Source organism: Symsagittifera roscoffensis, chromosome 3 (genome assembly GCF_963678635.1).
Source record: "Symsagittifera roscoffensis chromosome 3, txSymRosc1.1, whole genome shotgun sequence".
In the NCBI taxonomy this organism is placed as follows: Eukaryota; Metazoa; Xenacoelomorpha; order Acoela; family Convolutidae; genus Symsagittifera; species Symsagittifera roscoffensis.
In genome coordinates this window covers 49,191,896-49,208,757 of record NC_087064.1, presented here as the reverse complement: position 1 = coordinate 49,208,757, position 16,862 = coordinate 49,191,896, and the positions used below count along the sequence as shown (strand labels likewise).

The following is a 16,862-nucleotide window of genomic DNA, read 5'->3' as shown; positions in this document are numbered from 1 at the left end:
AAAACTAAATCAGAAGTCACACCTCGAAAAGTAAATTTGAGTCACACCTCAAAAAGTAAATGTGAACAGATGAACCAAAGTGTGACAAGACATCTCGTTTTCAGAGATTTATTTATTCACAGCAAAATAAAAAACATTAAGACATGGTTAAAATTTTGGCAGAATAAGAAACTATAATTGTTTACAACGAATTACAATTGCCCTCACGAGTTTTCTGCATGTAATAAAATCAATTCAAACGGATTATAAGAGGTTATAATATCTTGGAAAAATTCACCATTATAAATGATTTTAATCTTTTAGAACCTTAATTTTGGTAGACACAATCAATTATTCAAAAATACATAATCCGTTGAAAACAATTACAGCCCATGTCGCCAAAAACTTTGTCAAAAATCAGATCTCCATAGCTTCAAAAATTCTAGCCTAAAGTTTTCTGCTGGCACTCAAATAAACCAAATATAACATTCGAGAAGGGAATCGACAGAATTTCAGTCAAAAACCAGGAAGCCAATAATCATCGGTAAAAACATACTATGTTTCAAAATAAAGCAAGGTTAAGTCCTACAATTTAAAAAAAAAAGGAAACGGGAAAAAGTCTAGTTCACGTTTGCATAAAACTTGCTCTGTTAAGTGTAATTAACAAACATTAAAACAAAATTTTGGTTTCGCTAGATTTGAATTTTTGTAATTACTAACGGTTAATGTTTCGTCTGCATTAATTAAGGTTAATGCTAATGAGCCGGAATTGACAAAATTATTGTTTCAAAACAGATTTCTCGAAGAAAATTTCTCGAAAAAACAAAAAAAGCATCACGATTATGTAAGTCTGAACTACGCTCACCGACTCAATAAAAAAGCCTTGAAGTATAACGAATCAGGCATTACGGCATTTTATATGAAGCATTCTTGTTCTTGACTTTTCCTTGCTGCCTTGTAGGGAGATCAAGCAGCATCCTAGGGTAAATACCAGGCTCTAATGAACATGATATTAATTTGATAATGAAATTGAGCAGAAACGTTGAGCTAAGTTGTACCAGTCATGAAGGAAAAGTTTTTACTCGTAGAATCAAATATAGCCAACAGACAGTTGTAACGAGTCAATGAACGCAACAAAAAAAATACTGACCTGTTTTTTTTTGAAAAACTCGGAACTTCCGAATTTCAAGGAAAATAGATATACTTCAAGCTCTCAATTGCTATAACAATTTACGTGTTATTGTTTGATAAAATTAACTGAATTCGAGAAAACTGGATCAATAGGTAACTTTTTATACACTGGGAAAACTGAAAAATAATATACAGAAATCAGTCGAACCGCTAAAATAAAATTGGGCTAGAACAAATTTCAGTGACTGTTAATTAGAGGCTTTACTAGGACGTCATCTCTTGTTTAGAACTGCTTTAATTCTCAACCTTATTTTTAAATCTGGAGACTAAATCAGAAAAATTCTAATTTATCAAATCGAATACTATACGAAACTAAGAAGTACAAATAGCTTCATTACGTTTATAGGAAAAGAGTTCTATCTCCACTTGTTAGTTCTGGGAAAATTTGCGTCTCTGCTCATCTGCTGGTGGGGAAGTGTCACTCCTAGCACGCCAGTCTGTTGAGGAGAGCTGAAATCCATCGCACTCCAATAGGGTTCACTCCTCTGCCTTAAAAACGAAATATGAAAACGAATTCTATTTTTTACCGAGCACCATACAAAATTTCATATTTACTCCTAGTATCCGAACTTTCAAGGCTCCATGTCTACAGTATTTTCAAACTCATCTCAGGAACACATTGGGTGCCTACTTATTTGCAGAAGGGGAAAGCTGAAAATTGATTTTTAGGAAAAACCTGCATATAGCTGCAGAAGGGTCAAAAAGTAACCAATATGGCTAATTTTATCGCCACTGAGATCCTCAAGAAACTGATACTCACGCATCTGAAACCTCATTATTTTTACCCAACCAATAAAAATTGATTAACTGAAGCTACATTTTCAAATTGAGAAACGCAAGCCTCTTCAACGAATTCCAATTCAGTATAGGTTTCCTAGTTATTCAGGGTACCATGACGCAGATTCTAGCATGCTTTATTATAATCTCACCTCTTCGCTGGAATGTTGTGCATTTGGCTGATCGGTGACCTAGCATCCACTGGAGCCCTCACGAGTCTACTGTTTCCCAAGGGTGGTTGAAAATTGGGCTGCTGTAGACTACCTACACCAGCTATAGTTGCAGCATTATGAAATGCATTAGCATTTCTGTTGCTGACTGCAACTTGTTTTAAGGGTGCCGCAGATATTATACGTTTAACATTGTGATTCGTGGCAGTACCCGATGTTGTATTGCTGGTTTTATTTGAGTTACTAGAAAAAGTTGAAGTTTTGTTGGTGCCAAAAGGGGGATTGCTGGTGACTCCAGGAAAAGGAGCCTTGTTCAAATTTCCTAAATTCATTTTTTGACTGTCAGTTTTAGAGTTTGCTATGCTGGTGCTAGTTGCTTTAGGTGGTCCGGTGATAGGTACAAACTTTCTTTTCGATGAGCTAGCAACACCCACTTTCGCTACTTCTGGTAACGACTTTTTATCGTCCGAAACCTCCGTTAGCGCTAAATCAGAATCCATTTCACTACTTTTACCATTATTTTCAGAACTATTATCTCCGCAGTCCTCGTCCTCCTCAATAGTTATACCACTACTGATGCTCCCATCAACCGAATCATCGCATACATTTTGAGCACTTTCTTTAACGTCAAAAACTGAAGAAAAATCTTTTTCTAAATTATCTTGTTTTTTGAGGTTCCCGGTACTTTTTCGATTACGCGAACGCGGTGAAACGGGGCGACTGGTTGTTAATTCCGAAATAAGCAAATCAGAACCCGAAATCCCTTCCGACTCCGCTTTTCCCACACTGCCTGTGTTCTCTTTTGCCGCTCCTGGGCTCAGGTGAATTAAAGACCTGAAACATTCCAATTGATCTTCGACTTCATATATATAAAAAAAAAATCGAATGGTCTGATTTCAAAATACTTACTTCTGCGATTTAGTTGAAACATCGCTAGATTTATCGACGCTGAAACAAATAGCTCTTCGAAAATTGAAACAATTTATCTCTTTTATGCTATGCAAATACAACTCACCAATAGCTCGCTTCAGCAGTTTTCACACTAAAATGATACTAATTTAAATACAATTGATTAATTTGTTTTAAAAAAAAGTTGTCAACTTAGATAATTTAATGCATTCTCATTTTTTTTTCTGGACTAGAGGGGGGGAAAAAGTAATGATCGATATTCTCAAAAACCTGCTGTCGGCGAACTCTTTCACTGGAGCGACGGGAGCGGAGTCGGGAGAGTCAATCACTGAACACTTACATGTTTTGATCTCAGAACCTACCGATGTTGTTGCCTTACTATAGTCACTTGTTTGCTGCAACAAAAAAATATCTTTAGGATTAAAATTTTTTCATGCTTTTCTTCAAAAATCGCAATTGTAGTCTTGTACTAACTGTGAAAGCGTTTTTAGTCCCGTTCTGTCTGTTAGTGTCTTCGGAGACTAGTTTATGCACCTTAGAACTAACATCGTCCAAAATAGAATCCCCCGCGATAATTTCATTTGAAAACTTAGATACTGGTTTTATTTCCAAATCGGGTAGAGGGTCATTGTCTGCGTAAAGTTCATCAACTGATGGAAATTTAGCACATTTCTCAAAGTTAGTTGAGAATAAGTGGGGGTTATCTGCGGGGCTAACATCAGGCTTTTTTAAATGATTCAAATTATACATGCGCATAAGGTTCTCGCGACGCCAACCATTTACGTTTTCGATTGCCGAGGACAAGAGAAGTAAGGAGTCCGTGATGGCAGTTTCTACGCGCGACTGAGTCAGCCTCCCTTTTGACATAGTATCCAATAAACCAACTAACGGAAAGGCGACACGCAAGAAATTAGAAACATGCTTATGAGTAAATAATTCAGAGTCAAGACATTCTGTTACTAAATTTGGATTTAAGCTTTTCAACCAAGGATCTGCTGGTCTAATATTCAAAAAAGGTATTTTGGGTGCCGACAAGTTAAGATTGTTTCGCAAGGTTTCTTCTGATACAGGGCTTTTAAAGATATTCGAAACAAGCTGTACAACTGGTTTCGATATAAATGTAGTATTTGCTGCCAGTTCAGTTCCTTTCCTAGAAGTTGTTATTCCGCTAAGATTGCCTAACTTTTTGATTGGCAAGGATAAAATTTCATCGATAAGGCTCGATTCTTCCTCAAACAGGTCTAACTCGCTATCGGAGGTTTTGTCCTGCGAAATTTCTTCGCAAAACTCCATTTCATTAACAGTCATATCTGAAACAAAAATTTGGAAACATAGTCAACAGACAAATGGAGAAGTCATAAACAGACGTCAAGAAAAGATGACTTGGTTCTTGAACAAAACTTCATTTTCGATTAAACAAAATTTACACGGTAAGGCTCTTCGAATTTCAACAATTTATGAGCGACATTTTTGAAATAAAATTAACCCAAATGGAGAACACTGGTTCCATAAGTAAATTATTGTATTCCTCTGGGAAATCTGAAAACTAAAATCCACTTTTGAAAGCATAAGTCGATCACGTTTTTTGAAACTTTTACACTTCAATGTTCGATAGTGGAATTTGCCTTCTTTTCATCAAAGAAATAAACAAAAAAAACCGGAAGTCAACCGCAAAAAAATCATATATGAAACTGAACAAATTTGAGACAGAAGCGAAGCGGAGGTTCGCACCACTTGCGACACAACACAATCATACAAAAAAGCAACTCGAGAAAAGTGAAAGGTTGAAAAAAACTAGGAGAACCAAAATTCTCAAGTCTCGATGAAGGGCACCTCTTTATTTTGAAGGCTGAAAGCCATTGAAAACTTACTTCAGATGAGAGAATCGTGGAACTTTCTAACAGGGGATCGATTGTTTAGCAGCCTTATCTTTTAGCATAAAAAAGAAAAATAAGTATTTTAGCAGACCAAAGCGTAATAAAGGGTGCTAGGGATTATAGCAGACCGGTTTTTTTTTTGAGAACAATTAGCGAGCCAGAACGTTTATTTCAGAAGAGTCATTGGCGCTTTGCGGCCGCTTGCTCCGATTGTTTACTTTCCCCGTAAATCTTTCGTGGCGCTAATAAAGACTATTGGGTTTCTCAAATTGAGTTGCATTCACAAACCGTGAGATAATTTCCTTAATTGGGGAAGCATGACCCAATACTGAGTGTCCATTAGTCTTTCGATCAACTATGCTTCACTTTATTCCATTGGTCTGCAAAAAGACTCTACCTTTACTTTTTATTCGACAAGATTGGTCTGCTAAACGATCGGTCTCCGTAATAAAGAGATGCAAGATTGGGTTTGACTATTGTGCTTCAAAAACATCGCAGTATAAATTAGCGGCAAAACAATGTCTACACGCACAAAAAATTCGTGGTGATTGGAAGCACAGTGGAGCAAGCGTCCGCTAATCGCCCATGCCGCATTTGAAGCTAGGGTTCTGAATTGCTAATTGTTAATGTGCTAAAAGATCGGTCTGCTAAAACCCCTAGCACCTTTCTAACCAGATTCTACCAGTGCGACTACGAAATAACATTCGTATTTTGGTTTTCTGAGAGTCAGCGTCTGTTTTGATTGCAGCATCACAGAAAACAGAGGTCAATCTTAGCGTCAAATCAAAAGTTAGTTTTTCATAAGAAAAGCGTTTTGGGTTTGAAAACGCTTTTTTTCAGAACACTTTTTCAAATGGGATGTTTAATTGTCTCGGTCAATCATAAATGATAAGCAATCATGTTAAAAAAACTCTAACTAATTGTTTAAATAAGTTTATTTTAAATTAACTTCTTGCGCTGCTTTCTCGCGCGTATACTCCGATGCTGAGTGTAACGCGAAAAATTTACGCAAGGCGAATAATTCCATACACGACTCCAATTCCATATTCTTAAAATTTGTTATTATCAGCCGAACATTCTTATTATGCCAATATTTCAATTAACAAAATTATTTGAGACCAGCTAAGAGACAGTCGGAACATTGAGGGCTTTGCCCTGATACGAGCAGCCTTCTTTATTCTTGTGCACTGTGTAACAGAAATGTTTCCCATTACACTAGTGAACAAAACTCAACGTAAATTCATGTGTTTACTCTAATATGCCCAACTTCATGGACTATTTTGGACACTAATTACTTCAAATTTTACCATATCTACTCCCTCGCTCTCTCTCTTTGAAGGTCTAAATTCTGATTTGCAGCACTTAGATTATGCCGGGTCCAATAAAACCAGTTTTCACCATTCGTATCAAGATTTTATGGGAGTGAATTTTTCGAATACGTGGAGGTACTAGTTAGTTTACTTTGGTCCCTCAAAAATGATAAGGTCCCTAATAAAAACCGATGCACAGTATGTGGCTAATTCTAACAGCGAGCGATTTGATTTCTATATTGCTGTCGAAACGAGCCTAGCGGCTACGAATCCAGTTACAACCCCAAGGTCGTAGGTTCAAATCCCGTGCTGGCTCTTTTTTTTTTTAGAAAATAACGGGACCAATCATCTCAACTTCCAATCTAGTGGACAAAATCGAATCGATGAAAGAACTCAGCGCGCTATACCTCGAGTTCGCAAAACCCTTTGACACCACATGATAAACTACTGCTCAAAATTGAACCACCAGCGGAGTACCTCAAGGATCTATTCTTCTTCTTTTGTCATTTACGCCCCGTGGGGGGGCCTTGATTCCCAGTTTCCAGGACATGTGCTCCAGTGTCTTGAAACGTTGTTTTTTGTCACCCAAGTACCGCATTCTTCGCATTGGATTCTGGCTCTCGTTCCGGCGAATCGTCCTGTGATAATGGTGTTGGTTACTTCTGGGGCTGTCGGGTGTTCTCGACAGGTCCTCCGGTGTCTTGCCATGTTGCTCAACGACAGGGACCTCTGACACTTCGGACAGAACCCACCCTGCCCTCCTTGGCACGCCTTGAAGTGGTTTGTCAGAGCAGCCTGGTCCGAAAAACTGTCGTTGCACTTTGGACACTTGTAGTCCACTGACTCCCTTCTGTGTGCTTTTCTCTCGTGATTCGTCCGTCCTCCTTTTGTTGCGCACATCTTGTCGCATCCGTCCCAGCGGCAAGGCCAACCGCTGTCACTTATTCTCTCTCTATTCCATTGTGAGCGGGCCGGTTTTTCCGATCCTCTGTGCCAGTTGCACATTTGCGTCTCCCAGTTTTTGAGGAACGTCCTGCGATCTGTAACGGTCTTCTTCCATCGTTTCCGGTCATTGGTGAGGTTCTCGCTGTTGTCGTCTTCATGTCCCGCTTCTTTCAGCAGTCTGCGCCAGTACTGGATGGTGTTGCCTCGCGAGTTCCCACTGCGTGTCCTCTCCATGTCCCAGGATCCGAGCACGGCTTTCTTCACAATCCTCTCATCCGACATTCTGAGAACGTGGCCCATTCGCTCTAATGCTCTGCACTCGATCTTAGTCCTTATCGATTCAATGTTCAACTGTCTGCGGATCTCGTAGCTGTTGACTCCTTCATTCTGCATCCTTATCAGTGTGTGAGGTTTTCCATTGTTCCACACAAACCTGTAGGCTCTGTCTGCAACGCTCTGGAACTTCTGGATGTCGGTCGGTGTCCATGCTCTAACGCTACAGTCAGACAGGAGAGTGGACTCCACTACGGCTTGGACCACCAATGCTCTGGTGCGCTTGGAGAGGCTCGAATTCCAGAGCCATTGTTTCACCTTGCTCCACGCGTGGTACCCTCTCTTGATCCTGGCTCCTCGGTCTTCTCGTTTCCCGATGAGCGTTCCCAGCATTCTAGTCTTCTGGGCGCTGGTAGTTGCAAAAGTGATGGACTCTTCTTTGCCGTCGTGGCATTTCTCTTCAAACTCCATCATTTTCTTCTTGATCACCTCTTTCCCTATGACGAGCTCTTCGGTCCAACCAAGTAGAGAGGTGTCGTCTACGAACAACGAGTCCTCCAGGATGAAATTACACTTGTTGCTGCTATGCAATGCTCTGGGCCCTTCTCTCGGTGGGAGGCTGCCTCCTGGTGTCCACCTCCAGGTGAGACCGCACTCTTGACCTCTCTCCGCCGCCTCCTTTCTCCGTTCTCTTTCCACTCTTCTTATTGCTTCGGCATGATATACGTTGAAAAGGATAGGTGATGTTGCGCACCCCTCTCTGAGTCCTCTGGCTGGGGCCCAATCATCGCTGAGACCTTCCTTTCCTTTCACCCGGTATCGCGTTTCTTCATGGAGACCTTTCAGCAGATCGAGCACCTTGTCCGTCATGCCAAATCTGGCTAACATACCCCACAGAAGGGGTTTGTTGGTGCGAGGGTAAGCCTTGGTGATGTCTAGGAGGACAGCCCCTGGCCGGTTCTCGTTACACTCGTCTGTCATCCCGTACACTCTTCTTGTTTCTTCTTCCATCCGGATAATGATCTGCGTTGAGTCAGCCGTAGACCTTCCACCACGGAAACCGTTCTGGTTCTCGTCCAGAGCGCCAATGGTTTCTGCCCATGTCCGGAGTCTCGTCGCGAGGATACGTGCGATCAGTCTGCTCGCCAGTGGTAACAGGCACACTCCACGGTAGTTGCCCAGGTCGTTCTTGGGACCTTTCTTGTGCAGGGGAATGACCCAGCCTTCCTTTATTTCTTCTGGCCAGTCCTCCGGTTTCATGTCTATCAACTTCCCAATCATCCTGTGGAGCTCCTGCTTAATTGGTTTGCTGGCCACCTTTACTGCTAGCATCCGAACTCCGTCGTTCCCTGGTGCTCCATCCCTTATCTTGGCCAACTCTGTTTCAAACTCGCTCCACGTGACCACTCTCTCCAGTTCAATGGCCGCTTCTAGTGCTGTCTGGTCGGTGCGTTCGGGGATCTCTTCCATGGTCCTAACGATCTCGTCTCGTCCCCTTTCGTATCTGTTCTCTGATACTTTCATAAAGTGACTTCGGAACTCTTCGGGGCTGAATGTTTCGTCTTCAAAGGTGCAGTTGTCTCTGATTCCAATACGCTTCAGCGTCTTGTACAGCGTCCCGATGTCACCTTGGAGTTCTGCCTTCCTCGCGTCTTCGACAATCTCCATCCACCACTCTTCTTCCCACCGTTTCTTCGCTTTTTTGTAGTCTTTCCTGACCGTCTTCCGTTCTTCTGTCGCTGTCGGGATGTTGTTGTTCATTTCCTGGGTAAGCCGAGTGATAAGGTTCTGAAAGTTGCCGATCTCTTCCAGGTGATTATCTAGCCACGGGCTCAAGTTCCGTTTCGCTTTGGAACCACAGGCTAGATTTCCCGCTTTCTCGAACAGTTTCATTGCGTCGTTCCAGTCTTCCACTGAATCCTCCGGGTTCTCGATTTTCTCTCGGAATTTCGCTGCCACTTCTGGGATCTTCAGCTTGTCCCAATCCACCGTCCGTCTGCGCTGGACCTTCGTCGAACCGTGGTGGCGCTTCTTCTTGTCTTCCAGATTGCAGGTCATCCTTTTCGCCCGGTGGTCGCTCAGTTTGTTCACTCCCAACGTGCTGACGTTGACGACTCTTCGGCTTCTCTCCTTCTGCTTAACCAGAAAGCCGTCTAGCTCGTGCCAGCTTCCGTTCGCCGGGTTTTTCCACGTTCCTCTGTTCTTGTGTTGGAAGAACGAGTTCACCCACGCTAACTGGTTGGCGTGGCACCACTCGATCAGGTCCACTCCTGCAGTATTCGTCTTGCCCAGCCCGAACTTCCCTGCGACTGTGTCTCTGCTCCGTTCTCTGGTGTCCCCCACGCTGGAGTTGAAGTCCCCGCCGATCACCAAGAGGTTCTGGGTTATCAACATATCTTCCAATTCCTCTCTGTATCTGGCGAAATCGTCCGTTTGTCCTTCCCACAGAGGTTGGTATGTGGCCACGAACCTCACTCCGCTCACATCCACTGCCGTGTTTCTGTCGCCACACTGTCTCTTGTATCCTTGTTCCTTCCACTCCACCGCCCACAGGTCTCTGAGGAACACTCCGCTTTTCTTTCCATGGATGAGGACTCCATAGAGATCGCCTGCTTTGATCCACTTGATTCCCTCTACCGTTTCGCAAAGCTCTGTGAATAGCACGACTTCCGCGTGGCTCTTCGCCACTTCTCGGAGCATCCCAGCGAATCTGCTCCGACGGGGGAAGGCTACTCTCGCTCTCTGGATGTTCCAAGTCCATATGCTCGTTTGTTTCTTCTTGCCCATACGTTTGGCGTTTTCCGTCCACTTTTCGTCTCGCTTCTCCTGTCTTCTTCGTTGTTTTTGTGCACGCTTCTTGACCCGCTTCTTGGCATTTCTCTGGAGCTGATCCACGTGTTCGTTGCTTTCGGCTCGTGGTTCCACGGTTGGTTGTTCCACCGTTTCCGTTTGACCGTCATCGGCATGCGGCTCCTGGGGGGTGCAGCATTGTGCTCTGAACGACGTGCTCCACCTCCCGTCTTCTCCGAGCGAGGTGCAATTCCAGTGGGTCCACTTCTTGCATCCATTGCATTTGACTGACCACTCTTTCTTCTTGAATCCCTCGTTGCATATTGTGCACCTCAACTTCGACTTCGCCGGTCCTGGGTTGACCTCCACATCGTGACACATTTTCATTCTTGCCATTACTTCCACATGGCGCTTCCTATTTGCTGGGATGTTGATTGCTTGTAATTTCCCCCCATGGTCGGCTACTCCGTGGGTGAGTTGTTGACGGGTGAAGTATCGCCCGACAGTGTGGCCTAGGCTAAACACACTGTCGGGCTCCTCTCCCCCCAGGTTTGAATTTTGGGATCTGTGAAAATCCACAGGTCCGCGCTTCTCCCCCCGAGCAGGGACCAAACCATCGAGAAACAAGGATCTATTCTTGGACAACTACTCTTCCTCCTCTTCATCAATGATTTACCTGAAACGATGAAAGAAATGCCGTTACGGGTACGCAAATGATTTCAAAGCAATAATCCGAAGCCAAAGTGAACTGAACAAAGCAATTGAAAACATTGAAAAATAGCTTTGAAATAAGATGACACCAAATACAAAGAAGTCTCAAATTGTAACTTGAAAGGAGCACCAAAAAGCCAATCTCATGGAGAATCCTTTGGGACCAGTTGAATATCAACGTGAGCTAGGACTCGTTGCACATCAAAACCTTAACTAGTCTGAAAATTGTCAGATACAATCCAAAAAGGCAATAAATGCACTCTTTCAAATTAAAAGAAACCTTACTTCAAGCTGCCACTGGAAGGTTAAGTTAAACGCGTACTGGATCAACTTAATAAAAAGTTTTTAGCTCATTGAGATGGAAGTCCGGCCTAGTCAAGGTGTCCTTTGCTAAAGGTCATTGCAATAGTATCAGAAACCAACAATTGCAACTAGGACTTTGGTGTTTTTTCCTTTGTCAACGCAGACTGGGAAAAAGCCTTCCAAAACATATTGCTACAGTGATACTGATCATTTAGTCGAGCCATGGTACACATGCCTACAAGATCTTGCATTTATTCCTCAAAAAGAAAACGAATCATAGAAGATCTTCACCATTGTGGATAAACACCAACTTTAAACCTGATAAAACGAATAAATACCTTACGAATACGCATCACGTCTACTGAACGACGCATGGTGCGAATGATGTGTGGAGTCTCTCTAGTGGACTGTGCCAACCGAGCAATTTTTTGGGCGTTCGAATATCGATTGCCCTGTGCTCAGTGTGCTTGGGACCAGTCAATTGAGATGGTTCGGTCATGTTATGCGGAGACACCGCAGACCCGATTCGTCTGGCACTCGACCTGGAAGTGGAAGGAAAGAGACCCAAAGGAAGACCAAAACTTGGATATGTGAAGTGGAGAGCTTGAAAACACGCCGGCTCAGGAAAGAAGACACCCTCAAACGGGACTCATGGTGCTCGGCAATTCAGGGGCGCCCGCCGACCTGTAAACTTGGACGAGGCGGAAGGAAATGATGATGATGATGATGAATACGCATAGAAAAACAACCCACCAAAGCTGGGCTAACAAAGCTCGAAAATATGGAAAAACTTTTAAAAAAACTTCATTGACGAAGATCAAAATACTTTTGAGGATAGAAACTTCTCCAAGCTACAGAAATATGACAAGCAATCGGTAATTAGTTATCGGCCAAAAAGTCTACTCTTCTCAGTCTCCAAAGTACTCGAAAGACTCATTTCCGATAAAACATCAACCTTGTATATTAAAACAGCTACACGAAAGCCAGTTTGGTTTTTGAGCAAAAAGATCGACAACAGTTCAAATATCTAGATGAAATCTATAGCCTCTTAAAGAAAATGAGGAAAGTCAGTCCTATCTTGGCGGTATACACTGATTTTGAGAAAACCTTTGACAAGGTCGAACAGTTTTCTGGTCAATAAATTATCATCTTTTGGGATTGGTGGTAACCTGATAGAGTTACTTAAAAGCTATCTGCAAAATCGCAAGCAGAGATTTCGAATCAGAGATCAGCTCAGTAAATGCCTTGATGTTAATAGCGGAGTTCCACAAGGTCTGTTGCTTTTACTTTGCTGCATGAATGATCTACCGAGTGGCTAGAAATCCACTTTGGCTATAGGGATGACTACAAGCTGTTATCAATAATATCTTAAGATCTACAAACAGACCTGAATCATCTCATTTAAATGGTGCTGTGATAACATGTGTTAAAATCTATCAAAATATCTAACTTGATCTTCAATTCAGATTGTATATCGCAAAAAATTCATATAGGTGAATACGAGCTTTCAGAGCCTGATACCAAGAAAGATCTAGGAATCATAGTATCGAAAAACCTCACCTGGTCTGCAAACTGAACAGCGAATGCCAAAAGCCGTAGGAGCACTTTTCCAAATCAAGCGAAATTTGTCAAAATCAATATTATTTTCAAACTAAATGCATACTGTGGCTATATTGTACCAATTAACATTATACGGATCTGAGCTGTGTAAGCAAAACAAAACAGAGCTAAGAGGCATTGAAGATAGGTATTGATAGTGATAGATATTGATAAATTCATAGATGGTAGCTCGGATGACTTTTACTTGGCCTATGTAAAAAATTTCCTGGAAATCGAGGTAAATGGCAAAAATTGACATTGAAAGCAAGAAATTAAGAAAAAATCTGAATTTTCGCTTAATTTTGTCGATCAGTGTAGTTTTGTCATGGGACCAAACAAGAAAACTAGGTTACATGTCAGTATTTAGACAACCGCGTATTCAGACTGGTCAGCATTTAGACAAATACTGTTTCAACCAATCAGAATCGAGACAAAGAAGAAATTAATAAATAATTATTATTTATTTTGGATTATTTATGTCTTTTCTCGATTCTGATTGGTTCATACAGTATTTGTCTAAATACTGACGAGTATGAATTCGCGGCTGTCTAAATACTGGCTGCACTCCAGAAAACTAGTACCTACGCGGACTAGAAATTGGTCATTCGATGAAGATTACGTCTCAAATGGCACAATTCCCAGCTGGCATAAGAATGCCAAATTTCTCAAATGGCATAAAATTAGAATTTTCTAATAAAAAGGTTTGAAAAGTAGTTAAGTTTGACATTATGTCGATTTTTTGAAGAATTGTTATCAAAAACTTAGAAGATAGCCAACTGACAGTAGGAAAAGATTAATGAACGCAAGAAAACTGAAAAACCTTTTTTGTTTTTTCAAGAGCCTACAACTCATAAATTTCGAAAAAAAATAGATGGCGTTAAGGCTCTTTGAAATTATAGAACAATTTATGATGGACATTTTTGTTAAACCTAACCCAATGTGAGAAAAATGGATCAATTTATAAAACCTTTATTTCGCTGGGAAATCTGATAATTAATTTCCATTTTCGAAATTAGAAGTCGATCACGTTTTTCGTGAACTTTCAAATTTTGCTGTTCGATAGTCGAGTTTGCCTTCCTTTTAACAATGCATTTCAAGCAAATACGAAGAACTTCTTTGTCTCGACAAAACTCTAATTCAAAACCGAGATAAACAAGGAGTCCATTCCGGGCTAAAACATTACATACAGGTGACAAACTCCTTGAAAAACAAATTCAAACTACGAAAGCTTCGGCGGGTGCCGGACAAAAAGCCCTGAGCACTTTTCAATATCATAATTCGACATACCTCAAAACAGTTAACTGACATACAGAAATCTGACATAGCGAAAATTTATTGGAAATTCTTCAAAAGATACTCAGAAATGGACAGCTGCACATGGCGAATAATGTGTCCATGTGGAAACTGTAACCCAAATGGAAAACTCAGAACTCATTAACACTAAAACTACATTTTGGGTGCAAACCCATGGGATGACATCCCTAAATCCTGTTCTACTACTACTACTACAAATCCGAATAGAAAACGAAGGATTTCAAGCCGATTATTTTCTCTTTCATCATAAATTATGATTTAATAAGAGACGTTGAAGAACTTCGCAATTTCATGATCACTTTGACTGTTTTTGTCTTTCTCATAAAGTTCAAAACTCCAATTGATGTACAGATAGGATAAAAATTTAACAATTATTGAAGGCATCTTTCAGGTTTCGAATTGACGTGTTTCATAATACGGCTGGTGTAACTTTAAGAGGCTATTCCGGTACAAGTGTGATAGAGGGGTCCCGATAAAAAAAAGAAGTTACATGTGTCACAGATCAAACTTATTATGAGCTAATTCATCAATTAACTAAATCATTATGCTCCGTTCGGTCGTTTTACATTTTTCTCTCAATTGTAATTTACCTGCCTACTTCGCACAAATATATTCGATATTTTCATCAACATCAGTTTCAAAGAACCACTCTATCGCACATTTACCGCCATTTCTAAGTGGTGCATTGTCAAGAATAACTTGGACTAAACTTGCCTGAACTTTGAAAACTTACTTTTAAGATGAAAACGCTCTGCTTATAAAAAAAATTTTGATTACGTTGTCCTAGATTCAACTTCGGCAATATTACTTGGAGAGCAGTTGTAGTATGGGTAAACTATAGCACTTTTAATTATAACGACTAACCTTTACTTCTTTCAAACTTCCCTGATCTCTGCTATCTGTTCAATATTGTCAAATAGATCAGATACTTAAAATGCAAATGTACGTTCGGTGGCTGCACAATTACCAAATACAAAAAATTACAAAATATTCGAATACCATTACACATTGTCAATTTTAAAATGGCCGCTCCATGTCAATCGAAAATATGAGAAGTAACTACGAGAAATTTACTGGAGAAAAAAGTCAAAAGGTTGATGTCAAAAGTCAAAAGAAATAAAACGCACGTGCAATATAGTTGACGTTTTTGCCTTCTGATTTCTACATTTTGAAAGAGAAAAATCTAATTTTTTTCTAGTATACCTCCGGGTGAAGGCTTTTTTGCCCCCCATTGAGTAAAACCAAGTCATGAGTCAACAACAACTGACGGAATCTCAGCTACCAATACTCACGAAGTGGTTACATGTCAGTATTTAGACAGCCGCGTATTCATACTGGTCAGTATTTAGACAAAAGTTGAAATAACCAATCAGAATAGAGAAAGAAAAAATAAAAATCACTCAAGAACAATGAAATATTATTGGACAAAACTTAAAACGATATTTTAGGCAGAATAAATTTAAGAAATTTTTGCTAAAAAGTAAATTTCAAACGTTTTCGCAACTATGTGCATCGTCAGGATTTTTACAATAAACTACTCTAAATGACGATAAAACATCAATTTACAAATGTTATTTACAATAAATCACATAAAATTTGGTTCTAAACCATCATGATAAAAAATTAGCCAATCACAGTTGACCTCTAAATTACTATTAAGATTAAAATACTTTTAACCTCTAAAATTAATTAAACATTTTAAAATTAATTTGTCTGGAAGTTTCTGAGTCATAATTTCGATTTAGACATGTACGTTTTGAATAAAAAACCAAAAATATTTTGGGACTAAATTTTCAGTGTTAACTCCCTGCTCCTAAATTCATCGCGCGTGTTCAAGCCCGGTTTCTCTTTCCTGATATGTATTGCCTCTAGTGTTAGCAATTTTGTTTGGTTGTTTGACCTATCTATAATTTCCCAAATTTTTTTATTTATCAAAGAGCTCATGCTTGTGGTCTGTTTGCGTCCACTTCTTTTCGCAAACAGACCACAAGCATGAGCTCACAACTGAGCTCACAACAAGCATGAGCTCACAAGTTTATCACAACTTTTAGCCTAATTGTTGTGATAAACTTATTGAATAGATTTGTTATGTTTGATGTTTGTGCCTGTATGTGGAGCGCCCTCTGAGGGATTTTAGAGACAGGTCTGTCAAGTGGCTTTCTGTGGGGAGGTGGGGAACTGGAACTGGCTTGAGAAGTCTGGTGGTGCGCCGCTGAACCTACTGAGCTCGGGTGAGATTGTTCCTTGTTTTTGATTTTTAACCTTTATGCTGCCTTTTAACCTTTTAAATTAATTTAGTTGTCTTTTTTTTTTTTTATTTGCTGATTTTTAAAATTCCCACTAACCGCTTATCATGGGTTAGTTCAGTCCCCTAAATTCCAGTCAAAATCCTTTTTTTTACCTTTATGCTGCGTCAAGATGAGGAAAAACAACAAAGAGTGTACAAGCAAAGATTGCTTAAAACCTTCAGGACTGATAAATTGGATTAAATGTGATTGTTGTTCTAGTTGGTATCATATCAGTTGTGTAAATATTTCTCTTAGCGACTCTAAGAAAACCCAATGGTTTCAGTGTCCTTTATGCGTTGATGTAAAATCTGTTAATAAAGCAACAATAGGTAATGATTTAGTGCTAGACAATTATGTTAATACAACCATCTCAAATGTCCGAGTACTCAAGAGAGTACCAAAAGACTCGCGTGTTCCCTTGGCGGA

The 16,862-nt window shown here is 40.4% G+C and overlaps 3 protein-coding genes across 5 annotated transcripts in view; all 3 read right to left on the bottom strand.

Moving 5' to 3' along the window:
* LOC134842977 (isocitrate dehydrogenase [NAD] subunit gamma, mitochondrial-like) overlaps positions 1-16,862 on the bottom strand; it is a 342,547-nt gene that overhangs the window by 268,134 nt on the left and 57,551 nt on the right. For 2 of the 3 annotated variants that reach the window (XM_063859526.1, XM_063859528.1), the window contains exon 1: positions 14,405-14,408. The exons of the other annotated variant lie outside the window; for it this stretch is intronic. The gene's annotated coding sequence lies outside the window, so the exon portion shown is untranslated. Of the gene's footprint in view, positions 1-14,404; positions 14,409-16,862 lie in introns of those variants that run through there. 3 annotated transcript variants of the gene reach the window in all.
* On the bottom strand, positions 1,438-15,110 carry LOC134842975 (uncharacterized). The gene is made up of 7 exons (XM_063859524.1): positions 15,013-15,110; positions 3,501-4,336; positions 3,297-3,421; positions 3,133-3,159; positions 3,027-3,065; positions 2,100-2,951; positions 1,438-1,659 (listed from the first exon to the last, which is right to left on the bottom strand). Exons 2-7 carry the CDS (start codon positions 4,332-4,334, stop codon positions 1,527-1,529), a joined length of 2,010 nt encoding a protein of 669 aa, XP_063715594.1. The 5' UTR covers positions 4,335-4,336; positions 15,013-15,110; the 3' UTR covers positions 1,438-1,526.
* Positions 4,865-14,989, bottom strand: LOC134842974 (uncharacterized). The gene is made up of 2 exons (XM_063859523.1): positions 14,882-14,989; positions 4,865-14,005 (listed from the first exon to the last, which is right to left on the bottom strand). The coding sequence occupies exon 2, from the start codon at positions 10,615-10,617 to the stop codon at positions 6,721-6,723; it is 3,897 nt and encodes a 1,298-aa protein (XP_063715593.1). The 5' UTR covers positions 10,618-14,005; positions 14,882-14,989; the 3' UTR covers positions 4,865-6,720.

What these genes read in the sequence shown, in the direction of transcription:
- LOC134842974 (XM_063859523.1), bottom strand. Translation starts at nt 10,617, where the DNA reads ATGGCAAGAATGAAAATGTGTCACGATGTGGAGGTCAACCCAGGACCG.
- LOC134842975 (XM_063859524.1), bottom strand. Translation starts at nt 4,334, where the DNA reads ATGACTGTTAATGAAATGGAGTTTTGCGAAGAAATTTCGCAGGACAAA. An exon ending in AAAGAGTTCGCCGACAGCAG is followed by an intron (nt 3,160 to 3,296) that starts GTTTTTGAGAAT and finishes GTATCATTTTAG; the next exon opens with TGTGAAAACTGCTGAAGCGA. An exon ending in ACTGCTGAAGCGAGCTATTG is followed by an intron (nt 3,066 to 3,132) that starts GTGAGTTGTATT and finishes TATTTGTTTCAG; the next exon opens with CGTCGATAAATCTAGCGATG.